Source organism: Myxocyprinus asiaticus, chromosome 12, assembly GCF_019703515.2.
Source record: "Myxocyprinus asiaticus isolate MX2 ecotype Aquarium Trade chromosome 12, UBuf_Myxa_2, whole genome shotgun sequence".
Taxonomy (NCBI): Eukaryota; Metazoa; Chordata; class Actinopteri; order Cypriniformes; family Catostomidae; genus Myxocyprinus; species Myxocyprinus asiaticus.
Genome location: NC_059355.1, coordinates 51572516 through 51587472, shown reverse-complemented (window position 1 = coordinate 51587472; position 14957 = coordinate 51572516). Strand labels below are relative to the sequence as shown.

The window sequence follows — 14957 nt, the reverse complement described above, 5'->3', positions numbered from 1 at the left end:
TTTCACAAATCACATGCCCAAAGCAGCGTGTGAGTCTGAGCTCCACCCCCTCAGGCCTTCAGAATTTCCACAGAATCCCTCAACAGTGCAAGTGAATGAGCAACTAAAGTCAGATTGTCAGATTCATCAGCCAATCAGATTGATTTATTTGTTCTTGGTGGGTGTGATCTTTAGGATATGTCCCAGTCGAGGCCTTCTAGCTGGCCTTGAGTGACGCAATCATGCTTTAAATGATGTACATAATTCAAGAGCGAAGAGCGCGAGATCGTCATCACTGATCGTTATCACCATTGAGAAAGAGATCCTTATGGATTTAAAAACATGAGATGTTCTGCATGATCGTGCAATTGATTTATTAAACAGGAAAGGAGGACTGATTTTCACCAAGTAAATTGGTAAGTGCTTTTTGCATTGTTACAGCAACATCAGGAGTTTTCTAAGTGTAAATTAGGCTGCTTGAGCATTCAGTGTCGGATCAAGTTTTGAAAAGTAATGCTGCGTTCCATTCGACTTGGAAAGTCGGATTTTACATCTTCCAACTAGGAAAAGTGCAATGGATGCATCTTGAAGTAAGAATTACAACGTGTAGGCTCGTGCAGAAATTCTCAACTCCGATTTTGCCGAGATGCAGGGGCATGATGTCACACAAACATGTCGACACTCGGGGAGATATACAAAGTAAGTGATAAACATTCACTTTATTAAGTAATATCAATAAATGAGTTAATTTCCACATTACATGAGATTAAAGCTTGTTTAACAAACGCCTGCAGAAACAGGTGTATAAAACATTATAATCTCTTTTGATAATCGTACACCTGAAGCACAAATGCTAGCGCTGCAGCATTGTTTATCAGTTGGGTTGCTAGGAGACGTCTCTAATGAGAGTCAAACCCCTGCTAAGCGAACGGGAGCGTTGCAGTTCCGAATATCGGAGAATGGAATGCATTTATGGTCGGAGATATCAAGTAGGAATATCCCACATCCAACTTGAATAGGATAACCGTGTACCCTGATGAAACGAAATTTATTGCAAGCATCATTTAAATCGCAAATATTATTAGATAGATTTTTCCAGGTATTATAAGCCTCCATGGTAGATTCATATGAAAGATTATGATTTTTGACATTCATTTCACAAACAGTCATGCTGCATTTAAAATTAGGCTTGCTTGAGCATTAAGTGTCATTTCAAGTTCTGGCTTTCGTGCGTGGACGTGTTTTTAAAATGTCAGTTGGTATTACTAGTTAGCTGTGACACAATGTATGATGGGCATAGGGTGTCTTGTTCATTATGAAACTGTGTTTTCTTAATGGCATGAATCACACTGAAGGCCTAGACATTAACTGCACGGCCCGCCACTGGTGTTCAGTCAGTGACTAGAGAGTTCTAGTACCGGTTAGATCATCTCAAACCCACACAGACAGAAAACAACACACAGAGTAAATTACAGAATGCTTTTCAAAACGTACATTAAAAATTTCAATATAAAACTTTTTAATAATTATTAAAAAATGAAAAATGATCTGGCTGAAGACACTAACACAAGTTGAATCTTAAATATTCGAAAATCTTTGGAATTTGCAATAAGTAATCTATTGATTTTTACTTTTATAATTAAATTGTTAGCTTGCATAAAACACAAGAACAATAATAAAACAAAAATACACACATACCTATTCTGAAGAACTTAACATTTAAATGACTCAAATTACATTTTAATTTGTAAAAAAACAAAAAACAAAAAATACAAAACAGTTTTAATAATTTAATAAAATATAACTAAACTATTAGAAACAGTTTCTCAAACCCAGTAAACGTTACCAATCTTAATTAAAGGTTTTATAATTACATCGCTAGTTTTGTTTTGTGTATAAATTATGATAATGAGTTTAACGGTGTTTTAATGATCCTTTGCTCCCCTCATAGTGTAAATCTGTAAACACAGAAATTAAGAACTAATAATTTCACATCATTATCATGAACTGTATTATTTGAATGATTTTAGCACACGCTATAATGTATTATTATTTGAAGTGTTGGTGTTTGTGTGTTTGAGGTGTATGAGTGTGTGATGACCGCGATCATCCCTTCTGTGTCAGACACTAAGAGCTGCTAATAGGATTGGACACACACTAACCAGTAAACTACATAGACCAGCTCACATTAGGAATCATCTAGACCTCTATATTAAACACACTGTTAACACACATTGTTGGAAAGAAAACTGAAAGTACTGAATAAAATGTACAACTCTATAAAATAAATTATTATGCCTCATTGTTCCGCTCAGTGGCTAATATCTTCACATTTTCTGATATAAACCTGCAGGTATGTGTTAAATGCACAGTTCAGTCCAAACTATCAAACACTAAACTAAAGCCACAGTTTTAAATCAGTGTAGTGATGCGTGCCGTGATGTCCCATGATTCCTCACCGCTGTGTTCCAGAGCAGATAGTGACTCTGTGTGTGTAAAACTCCATGATGATGTTCCTCTCTCGACACTTCTTCTGTCTGTCTTCAGTGTTCCCCCCCACACACACACACACACACACGTCGCTCTGACACCTGCTGTATCCCTGAGTGACCTGTGTCTCCATGACAACACCCCCATCCTGCTCAGTCTGACTGTATTTAAAGCCGACAGACTGTCACAGCAGCTGCTCACTTCAACAGCACACGATCACCTGAACACGTCCAGCTCACACTTCACACGAATACCCCCAGAAAACAAGTAATAATCAATTTGTTTCAAACTGAAGTGTGTAGCTTTTTCTGTGTTAAAATACTTTCTCTTACCCCAGCAGAGATGACTAAAGGTGAACCATTTACAGGCTAATTACCTTTTAGTTTCCATCCACTTTTTGCACCGTTAATCGACAAAGTGAAAATGCGTAAAAAAGGTTTGCAAAAATTGCTGCCTCCTGCTCGTTTCCATTCAAATGGCCTTTTACTGATAATATGGTGTGCGTCATGTCATTCTTAAAAAAACACTTTGTTCCATGAGTTTTGGTTTAGCACAAAAGAAATCTGCCCTTGAGCCGTTTCCGTACAGAATTTTGTGTATAATCGCAAATTGTGTAGCTTACCTTTCACGTCCCAGATATCCTCACATTTGTGATGTAGAGAGTATTGAGAACATTTATTAAAACTGGCCAGCTTACGGTTTAATTCCACATAATTGCCCTATTGGTCTCAAAGTGCATAAATACTACAAAAATAAATACTATTTGTCTTCTATTGATTTTAGACATGTCTTAAACCCAAAAGCATCTGCTAATTTGATAAAATATAAATGTAAAACTATAAAGTCTTGACATAGCAGCATGTATTTTTTTATGTGGTTTATATGTGACTCGGAGCCGTTTGTGATGCGTGATTCATCTCGATCCATCGTGAACAGAAAGATTTGAAACACGAGAGCGTCTCTGAACGCACCATGAAATGTGGCTGAGTGAGAATTCTCTTCAGTTCTTTTGCCTCCATGTTCTCTGGGTAACAGGAAAGGGTGTCCAGGACCTGTGAGGGGACAGTCAGAATTCAGTGGCGTGTATAAAGAGCTGAAGCTGTAGTAAATGTGTGCGATGTGGAGAGTTAGACGCACCTCTTTCGCTCTCTGAACGGCATCACTGGGAGGGTTTCTGATTTGAGGTGAAGATCGACTGTTGATTTTATCATACAACTGAAACATATCAAACACCAAACAAACATTCAAGAATCATTCTGACAGCAGTGATCTGACAGGAAACAGTGTGTGCAGCTGTTCATGTTGTGTGTGAATCTGTGCTCACATTAGTGTGCTGACAATAACAGGTTCCTTCACTTGTTTACACTGTACTTACACACCTATAGGACTCAAATATCTACTATTAACCATTCTTTTTATGTAATTTTGCTGGTCATTTAAATGAACAAACATCATGAATATTGTGACAATTTTAATGTGCATTTTGTCCTCAGCAGTGCATCAGTTTCACACTCACTCGTCGTGTTATGGTGACTCATGAGTGTGAGAGCGTTAAGATGGATGAACTGGTTCAATGATTCATTTGTGTCATCAATCAAGAATGTTCTCGGAAGTCCCTGTGCAGAATGTTAAAACTTATCAACAAATGTATGTAGATAATATTGCGGTTTATTACAATGTATTGTTTTATCGGTGCATTTAAATGAAAATGATCAATTAGAATTTCTTCCTTGTGTGAAAACGTGTTAATTATTTTTTATTTGATTTTTACTTTCCTTACTTCTTGAATTAAATATTTTAAATCTACTTGATTAAAAATGCTATTTGAATGAAATGATGATTCCTCTTATAGAAAAAAAATACATAAACATAAATCATTCATTATTGTTTTTGAAAGAAACGTTTGCTTCTGTTCACCAAAGATGCATTAAATTGATCAAAAACACTGCCAAAAAACACAAGTAATTATGCTAATTATTATTACTGTTTGAAACAAGTATTTTATGTTTTTATTTATTTTAATTAAAATGTTTACCTATGATGGCAAAGCCCCATTTTTAGCACTCAAAGAAAATACTGTCAAATCATTATAATGTGCTAATTTGGTACTTAAGAAACTACTTATAATTTTATAAAGGCACGGACATTCATTTTTCTGTTAAAACGTGTATTATCTGAGCTGTAAAGTTGTTTAAATTGTAATTTTTACAGTCGTTTTGGGGTTTTAGGGTTTGTTGACATCACATCGTCATGGCAACGAAGTTGTAAAATTGGCTATAATGTTAACACACACATTGTTTATGTCTTGTGTCTATACTTCTGAAACACTGAGTATTTTAATGTTTACAGATTGACCCCATTGACTTCCATTGTGCTTTTTTTTAAAGAAAAGGAGGAACAAGTCGAAATTATTTTTTGTGGTAATCAACATTATGACACAAATGCTGTCGACTGATCTTAACTTGTGTTGAACCCGGAATATTCCTTTAATGAAGTTTGGACATCGCAGTACGGTGTCTTTCTTTCAGTTGCTGAACTACTGTGCACGCATTTCAAACAAGTCACTTTACACCTGCACATCCAATTTCGGTTTTAAAAATGGGCAAAAAGAAACACATTTATCATCAGTCCATTATTCTTTAGAAGGATGAAAGCTTTTCCACACACCACTGTCTTTAAAGAAGAAATCAAACTGGATCTGACCGGGACAAGATGACGAGTATATCAGAGTCTCTAGTTTGAAAAACAGAGGATTCTTGGATGAAAATAATTTATTTAAATAGAAATAGTCATATGTAACATTATAAATGTTTTCTGTAATCCTTAATCAATTTAATGCATTCTTGTTGAACAGAAGCATTGATTTCTTTTCAAAACAAAAAAGCCTTACTGTTCTAAGACGTCTAAAACAGGCAGTGTGTTGTCAAGACTTGAATGACAGAAAAATATCAAGATATATAATCCGAGTTTGTTTTCTGTATCGCTGTACCAGCCCAGTCTTGATGTCTCTCTCTACACACAATAAATTACACTTGAATATAATCAAATCATCGAAGCTCCTCGTTCTGGGTCAGAGTTATTTTCACAAACGTGTGCACCATGTACACATATACAATGCATGAACACACACAGTTTGTGCAAACAGCAGCAACACGCTGAACTTCAGAATCAGAATGAGCTTTATTGCCAAGTGTTCTCACGTACACAAGGAATTTTTTTGGTGATAGGAGAAACAAGTGCACACAGAACATTACAGTGAGACACAGAATATAAAACAAGGTAAGAGTATAAACAGACATACAATTAATAGGACATATAACAGAATGGCGTATGTACATGTGCATGTGGTAATGTATGTGCAAGGTAGGGGTATGTACAGTCATTGAATTAAATATGTGAATTTACATATGTACATGAGATACAGTATGTATTTACATTATTGCACTATGGGGGAGTCCTGAGGCAGTTTAATTGTTCATGAGGAAAATGGCCTGAGGGTAAAACTGTTCTTGTGTCTGGATGTCCTGGTGCTCAGTGCTCTGTAGCGCCGGCCAGAGGGCAACAGCTCAAAGAGGGATTGGGCAGGGTGTGTGGGGTCCAGAGTGATTCTACCTGCACTTTTCCTCAATCTGGAGACGTACAGGTCTTGGAGGGTGGGCAGGGGGGCACCAATAATCTTCTCAGCAGTCCTGACTGTCTGTTGTAGTTTCCTTCTGTCTGATTTGGTGTCTGAACCAAACCAGACAGTTATTGAAGTGCAGAGGACAGACTCAATGATGGCCGAGTAGAACTGTGTCAGCAGCTCCTGTGGCAGGTTGAACTTCCACAGCTGGCGAAGGAAGTACACCTTCTTCACAATGGAGTCTATGTGGGTGTCCCACTTCAGGTCCTGAGAGATGGTAGTGCCCAGGAATCTGAATGACTCCACTGCTGCCACAGTGCTGTTCTGGATGGGGGGGATTTCTCCTGAAGTCCACAATCATCTCCACTGTTTTGAGTGTGTTCAGCTCAAGGCAGTTGTGACCGCACCAGACGGCTAGCTGTTCAACCTCCCATCTGTATGCAGACTCGTCACCATCATAGATGAGGCCGATGACCATGGTGTCATCTGCAAACTTCAGGAGCTTGACAGTGGGGTCTTTTGCAGTGCAGTCATTCGTGTACAGGGAGAAGAGCAGTGGAAAGAGAACACATCCCTGAGGAGCACCAGTGCTAATAGTGAGGGCCCCAGATGCAAGTTTCCCCAGTCTCACTAGCTGCTACCTATCTGTCAGAAAGCTGGTGATCCATCGACAGATTGGGGTGGGCATGGAGAACTGGGTCAGTTTGGTTGAGAGATCAGGCATGATGGCATTGAAGGCTGAACAGAAGTCCACAAATAGGATCCTTGCATAAGTCCCAGGTCTGTCGAGGTGTTGCAGGATATAATGCAGTCCCATATTGACAGCATCATCCACAGACCTGTTTGTTCGGTAAGCAAACTGAAGGGGGTCTAGCAGGGGTCCAGTGATGTCCTTCAGGTAGGCCAAAACCAGTCTCTCAAACGACTTCATGACCACAGGTGTGAGAGCGACAGGTCTGTAGTCATTACGTCCTGTGATTTTGGGTTTTTTCGGGACCGGAATGATGATGGAGCATTTGAAGCAGCAGGGAACTTCACAATGCTCCAGTGATCTATTGAAGATCTGTGTGAAGATGGGGGCCAGCTGGTCAGTGCAGACTTTCAGACAGGCAGGTGAAACACCATCTGGGCCTGAAGCTTTCCTAGTCTTTTTTTTTTCCGAAAGACCCAGCACACATCCTCCTCACAGATCATAAGTGCAGACTGAATAGCAGGACGAGGGGGGTTCCAGGAGGTGTTAATGTGTGTGTTAAGAAGATCAGAGCGGGAGAGGGGTGTGAGACTGGGCTTTTCAAACCTGCAGTAAAACACATTCAGTTCATCAGTCATTAGTTGACTGGTGGTGTCTTGTACTTGGTGATGCTTTTCAGGCCTTTCCACACAGATGCAGGATTGTTGGCTGAAAACAGTTTTTTCAGCTTTTCAGAATAGATTTCCTTAGTAAGTGTGTTCCTGGCCTTGTTGTACAAGATTTTATCCCCACTTCTGTAAGCATCCTCTTTGGCATGATGAAGCTGTCCGAGTTTTCCTGTAAACCATGGTTTATTGTTATTGAATAATAAAAATGTCCTAGTAGGAATGCACATATCCTCACAGAAACTGATATATGATGTTACAGTATCTGTGAGCTCGTCCAGGTCTGTGGCTGCAGCCTCAAAAACACTCCAATCAGTGCACTCAAAGCAGGCTTGTAGTTCCAGCTCTGCTTCATTGGTCCATCTCTTAACAGTCCTTACTACAGGCTTAGCTGATTTAAGTTTCTGCTTGTAGGTCAGGAGAAGATGAACCAGACAGTGATCAGAGAGTCCTAAAGCTGCACGTGGGGCAGAGCAATATGCATCCTTTACAGTGGTGTAGCAGTGGTCCAGTATATTTCTTTCTCTGGTGGGGCATGTGATGTGTTTGTATTTTGGCTGTTCACGGGTGAGGTTAGCTTTATTAAAATCTCCCAGAATAATGATAAGAGAGTCCGGGTGTTGTTGCTCCATGTCTGTGATGTGATCAGCCAGCTGTTGCAACGCTGCATTCATGCATGCTTGTGGCGGGGTATAAACACTCACCAGAATAAATGAAGAAAACTCCCACGGCGAGTAGAAAGGCTTACAGTTGATGAAGAGCAACTCTAAATTAGGACAGCACATCTTCTTCAACGCTTTTACATCCTTACACCAACTTTCGCTGATGTAAAAGCATGTTCCACCGCCTCTCGTTTTCCCCGATAACTCTGCAACGCTCTGAACAGCTGAAAGCCCGGCAGATGTAACGTGCTGTCCAGGATGGCTTCACTCAGCCAGGTTTCCGTGAAACACAGACGAGTGGAGTTAGAAAAGTGCTTATTTGTTTGAGTGAGCAGAAGCAGTTCATTCGTTTCGTTGGTGAGGGAGTGGACGTTCGGCAGATGAATACTCGGCAGCGGAGTCCTAAGCCGCATTGACGATGCGTCTTATGGAACATTTGTAGAGCACCGCTGCGCCTCCAACTAAGATGTCTAATAAAACGTCCGAATAACCAAACACCGGCAAAAAATTAGCAGCTTTGCCCTGCCGAATATTCAGCAGTTCATCCCTGGTGAAACTGATCGGGAAAGAGTGACAAAAAACATGACAAACAAACAAAAGTAACAAAAACACTAGAGAGCTCCACACCGAAGCAGCCATCTTTTCTTTCACCAGTAGCTCTTCACCGCATCCATCAGCACACAAACACTGAAGCCAATCAGAGTGACCGAGCGATTCACTTCTGTTCTGTGGTGACTTTATCTGGGAAATTAATGTGTTCAGTTTCAGGGGTTTTATCGTTTGACATGATGATGACTGATTATAAAGTTCACTCGTCATTTGAGTTCAGCAGTAGTTTTGATGGCGTCTAGACGGTGGGCGAGTGAGTGTCACTACATGACTAATACACAACAATCAATTTCTGTCTGGTGTCAATCAAACTCACACTTATAAGACTGAAAACGATTAATTACAAGGACAAACAAACCTGAAGTTACAATTCTGGTGTGTTAATAAATCAATCAATTAATAACTGGAGAAGCTCATATATGTTGTTGCTGTGTAACTCATTCTGCTGAGTGTTGAGATAATGAGGGTTATTGTTCAGTTGTTCACATGAAGTGGTTTGTTCTGCGAGCTGTGTATCACCTATAACGCTTTGATTTCAGATAAAAAGACGTATGCACACGGACTCCAGAAATATCTGTGATGACAGCCAATCAGAACGGAACTGGTGACTTTGGCAGCCCATGTCATTTGTGTGTGTGTGTGCGCTGTACTCACATCTAGCAGTATGTGCAGATGTTGGTCCTGGAAGACGCTGTGCAGGAAGTCCAGATCTTTCTCACTGCAGTCTGTCAATGCGTGAATCTCCTCTAGACTGTCCAGAACTTGAGACACGGCCCCTAAACACACACACACACACACACACACACACACACATCAGTGACAGCAGCTCACAATCACAGGAAGTATTGAACATTTGTGTACATAAATTAAGAAACAGACAGTGACATGATTCAAACCCTTGAGAATCTCAATCTGAACTCATTCGATGCTCATGAGGTGAAATTACATGTGAATATATGAGAATTTGATGATGAGCTTATCAGACAGTTCACAGACCTCTCATAACACACACACACACACACACACACACACACACACACACACACACACACGACTGATAGTGTTATTATTAATATCAGACAGAAACAGACACTTAAGAGAGTTTTATTAGATGTTGACGGTCATTAATCGTGTGTAAAATTATCAAAGACTGACAGACGGACGGTCTGAGGTGCATGCAGGACAACAGAGATGATGATGACGATGATGAAGATGAAGGCTGAGGCTGTGAGAGATACCTACTTTCTGCAGCAAGCAATCCTACAGTACAGCAGCATTAAAACAACCACAACAACACCATCAGTTCACACAGCAGAGAGAGAGAGACAGAGACGCAGAAGCAGTGAGACACACACACAGACACACACACACACACACACAGACACACACACATTGTTCTCCTCTGAAAACACAAACTAATATTTCAGATCAGATTGAACATTTCCCAGAACTACATGTAATTTCTCAGTGGTTTCCCTTTCACAGTTCAGGAGACTTTATGGATTTCTGTGATATATTTCATAAAATTGTTTCTGATAAAATTCCTCTGGAGAAATAAAAATGGACATAAATGAGTCAATTGCTGACATACAATACAGTAAATATATAGAGTTATAATATTAGGGCTGGATATTGATACAGATTTCCCGATTCGTTTCGATTCTGATTTTGATTCGGTTTAATTTGATTTTGATTCATTTGGGTATATTTCAGTTATAATGTCCATTTTGCTTACATATGAAAGAAATTCTCTCCTTAATGCTGTTAATTATACAGAAGACCTTCTAACTTAGTACATTATGCAAATATTGCTTTTACAAATTGTATTATTTAATTTATTTTCATCATAATGTTCACATTTTAGAGTTTTAAAATATTGACCTTATGCACCAGAGAAACTATCTCTGGTGATGATGTCAAAGTGTAATTAGCTAGTGAAGTGGATTTACCGGTTAGAGTTGTCAAAAGCTATCATGAGTATTTTGAAGTGTTCAGGTGTCATAACAACTGGAAGCAGAGCGGGGAGATTTTAAAACACGCACCATTCCATTCACTCTCTTCCGCATCTGCACAGAAACTGTTATTGAGACAACAAGAGGAATTTGAGGAACTGAAGGAAGATCGCACACTTAAAACTGACTTTGCCGAGTTGCCCCATGACACATTCTGGTTGCGGGTAGCGCAGCCATACCCAAATCTTTCAGACCCTGCCATTGCCATTCTGTTACTGTTCCCGACAATCTACTTGTTCAAGCTGGCCTTTTCATCAATGACGTACATAAAGAACAAAAGAAGAGGACACTTATCGGTGCAGGAGGACATGCGAGTGGCACTGTCCACTGTTACTGCACGCTTTAAAAACTCTGTTCACAGAGACATGCTCATATCAGTCACCAACCAAATCCTGAAAGACTTAGGACCCGTTTTCTTGCACTTCAGCCTAAATATTTTGTTTCATCACTAACGAGTTAAAATGAGCAGAGCTTTGGAATTTGTGTGTGTGTGTGTTGGCCTTGGGTTAGTGCTCTTAATGAAAGATAATAAAACATGCTGTACTGTTCAATCATCATTTAAAAGCACTTAAATTAGTTATATATTTAACATTAAAATCAGTTTTTGTTTTGCTAAAAAATGGTTTCAAGTCCATTTTAAATTGTTGATTTGTGTTTCAGAGGCAGCATATGGTTTAACACAGTTCATTTCACATTTATTAGGATGTACGCATTATTGCATTTTGAGAAAAAAAAAAATGGTGTGCCTTGGGACAAAAAAGTTTGAGAACCACTGGTCTAAGAGAAACATCTGAGATAAAAAAAGAGATCTCGTGTGATTTCTGTTCATATCTAAAATGAGAAAGAAATATTATGGATTAATAAATCATATATCTAGGGGGTCTTGACGCTGACTATCACCCCTGGAGTCGTGAGTTTGAATCCAGGGTGTGCTGAGTGACTCCAGCCAGGTCTCCTAAGCAACCAAATTGGCCCGGTTGCTAGGGAGGGTAGAGTCACATGGGGTAACCTCCTCGTGGTCACTATAATGTGGTTCTCACTCTCGGTGGGGCACGTGGCGAGTTGTGTGTGGATGCCGCGGAGAATAGCGTGAAGCCTCCACATGCGCTACGTCTCCACGGTAACGAGCTCAACAAGTCACGTGATAAGATGCGCGGATTGATGGTCTCAGACACGGAGGCAACTGAGATTTGTCCTCCGCCACCCGGATTGAGGCGAGTCACTACACCACCACGAGAAATTAAAAGCACATTGGGAATTGGGCATTCCAAATTGGGGAGAAATAAAAATAAAAATAATCCTATAGCTGTTAGATTTTCTTAATCAAACTTTAAATAAATGTTGATTTTAATTCTAAATTTACTGAAATAGAAACATGAGTCTCATAATTTTGATTGTGAATTCAGTTTTGATAAGAATAAAAGATCTGTTTCTTGAGATTTTAAAATCGTCTCCCTGATGAAAATCTTTTTTTTAAATTTTTTTTTTTACTTTGGCAGATAGACACATCTATCTATACAGATACATCTATAGATCAATTCCCATATATAGGAAGCTGTATTTGTGCAGTTTCACACAAACAGGTTTTCTCTCTTTAATTCTTCACATTTACTCCTTTAAAGCATCGCTGCTACAACCATCAAATCGCCACTTCTTCATTGTCAGATGTCAAATCCTCTGCTGTGATCAATGTTACTGTTATTATTCATAATCCCCATGTTTATTTGTGAGGTGTTGTGAAGAGTGTTTAAGAGTCAGAAGTCGTTCTGCACACTCTGTCTGACACTGCTTTAATAAATAGTTTCGCTGTAAACAATTGCAGTCATCACACTGCGGGATGCTGTGAACGACATCATTATTAAACAGTTGTGCACTATTGAACGCGGAGTGAGTAACGCTCTGTGACTCCATGCGCTCCGATTGAAGCGTGTCTTTCAGCGTCTGGGATGCACATATGCTGTTTTGTGCCGCTCTGTATTGGAGCATTTCTTCTTTCTTATGTTGATCATTTTGTGCTATAAGAGGTTATAGTTATTCAGTCATCTTCTCTGTTGAATATCCGTTAGTTTCCCTGTTAAAGGGCTGAGCTTAGCATCCATTTATCCCTATGAAACGTAATGCAGTATAATTATTATCCATGGGTTGATTAACACTGACTTGTGAATTATGAAAACAGTTGTCATGTCAGACATGACTCCTATCTTCAAAAACATTTCTTTGAGACAAAAGGGGTTAAACAGCTACATATCATAACATCAAAATGCAACACTTTTAAAATCAAAATACATATCGAATCGGCAACTAAATACCATTGTTAAATTGAATCCGAAGGTCTAGGGCCCTAGTGCTGACCACATCCAGAATAAATTCAACATAACTCTTTGCTCATATAAATGATAAATGGACACTGAGTGAAGGGTCATGAGGTAACTTCAGTGTGAAGATCTCAGGAAATACCACAGCGTTGAGATGAGAGCACACAGTCACCAGAAATAACGTTTCTGCAGTGTGGCTTTAACATGAGCCGAGCGCTGCGCTATAACAGAGAAAACTAGGGATTGAAAGTAGAGGATGATGACACAACGAGTCCCCCACACCTCCCCCACACCGGAAACAGGAAATAAAGTGTGGTTTGACTTCCTTTGAATGTGACCAGCTGATGACGGCCGCAAAAATCCTCCTCACTTCAGACAAAAATCAAACAACATGCTGTGAAGTGATGAGGAACAGAGCTGTGGGGTAGTGGGGATGTAAAGTTTCAGCTCTGTGTAGAAACAGCATGAACATGAAAACCGCAGCAGCAGACACACATCAAGACAATAAAGTGATTTCAGAGTTACTACATTTGAGTATTTCTTTTAATAATAGCCATAAATTATGTTAAAAAAAAATCCAGTAGTGAAATATTAATTTATTAATTCATTTATTTATATGGAGCCCTAAACTCTTCAGATTTCATGCTGCTTCATCTAAGATTGAGTTGATAAAGAGGTCTGCAGTGAATTTCAGCATTCAGCATCAGCCAATGAGATTTGACAGTGCAGCTTGTGTAACCGAGGGCTGTCACCATGAGGAACTTTAGCTGATGATTAATTGTCATACAAACCGTCATACTTCTTAAGGTGGGCTTTATACACATTATTCAACTTGAAATCATATCATAAAAAGGATATATGATTTTCTTTAGGGCTTTGAAATCATGGAAATTATTGTACAGGGATAGAATCACATGACAATCATTTTAAATATCAAAATATTTCCAAATACTTAAAATATGTCTCTCTTTTTGCTCAACTTTAGTCTTGGACAACTTTAAATTTACACTGTTGTTTTTAGAATCTAGTTAACATGAATATTATATTATTTTCAGGGCTGTCAACTAATTTCATGATGTGCCTATTTATTAATCAACTTACAGAGAAAGGCCCCCAAAAGATCATTTAGTATATAAAAATGTACATTATATTATATTATGTAATAACAATATATTTCTGTCCTAAATTCTTTACTTTCACGCCCTGATTCCTTATATAAGACCTTTGAGATTCAGTGAAAATCTGTTTCTTCGTTCTATCACCTCCACAGAAATAGAGTAAGCCTGCGTCTCGTCCTCTGTGGAACCCAAAACGACCAAGAACATACATTTATACCGACTGATAAAGCATGTGAAGATCCAGAAACCACTGGTCATGACACAGAAGATCATGTACCTGAAGACGTGGGGTCCTCTGAGAAATCATGCAGGTCTTCGGGAGGGTCGCCGTAAAACGAGTTGAACTTGTGGCTTGATACGGCAGCGAGCACGGCGCCCTGACAACCAGACAGACCATAATCACACATTGATATTAAAATCACTTCCTATTGTCAGTTAATGAGAAGAGGGACATGTTTTCTGTTTGACATTTCCAGTGCGTTCACCTTTATACAGGCTCAAGCTCTGCACAACACTTTATTCATCAACCATCACTTACCTGCTTCATCATCACTGAACGTTTGATGTGTTTCAACAAAACATTCCTCACTTTCATGTGGCAAACATGCGTGTCAATGAGAACTGTGCTGTTGCTAGCCTGAAACCAGCACTGGTGGGATAAAGAGCAAAATCTGTTGAATGCCGCCACATCCAAGACTTTACCAGTTAAACGTGATCGCTGGAGAAGCATTTTACTCATTATCTGATTCAATATTTCAGAGCTGAGCAGAACTAGAAACATTTACAATCACTAG

General features: G+C 39.2%; 1 protein-coding gene across 6 annotated transcripts in view; it reads right to left on the bottom strand.

The window, feature by feature from the left end:
- The window catches only part of LOC127449549 (peripheral plasma membrane protein CASK-like), a 63700-nt gene that overhangs the window by 14799 nt on the left and 33944 nt on the right, over nt 1-14957 (bottom strand). For 4 of the 6 annotated variants that reach the window (XM_051713045.1, XM_051713046.1, XM_051713048.1 and 1 more), the window contains exons 10-14: nt 14441-14540; nt 9961-9978; nt 9373-9494; nt 3607-3684; nt 3441-3521 (exon numbers count right to left, since the gene is read on the bottom strand). In XM_051713045.1, coding sequence (XP_051569005.1) covers nt 3441-3521; nt 3607-3684; nt 9373-9494; nt 9961-9978; nt 14441-14540 — 399 coding nt within the window. The remainder of the gene's footprint in view (nt 1-3440; nt 3522-3606; nt 3685-9372; nt 9495-9960; nt 9979-14440; nt 14541-14957) is intronic. The other 2 variants (XM_051713047.1, XM_051713050.1) reach the window with 1 other exon arrangement.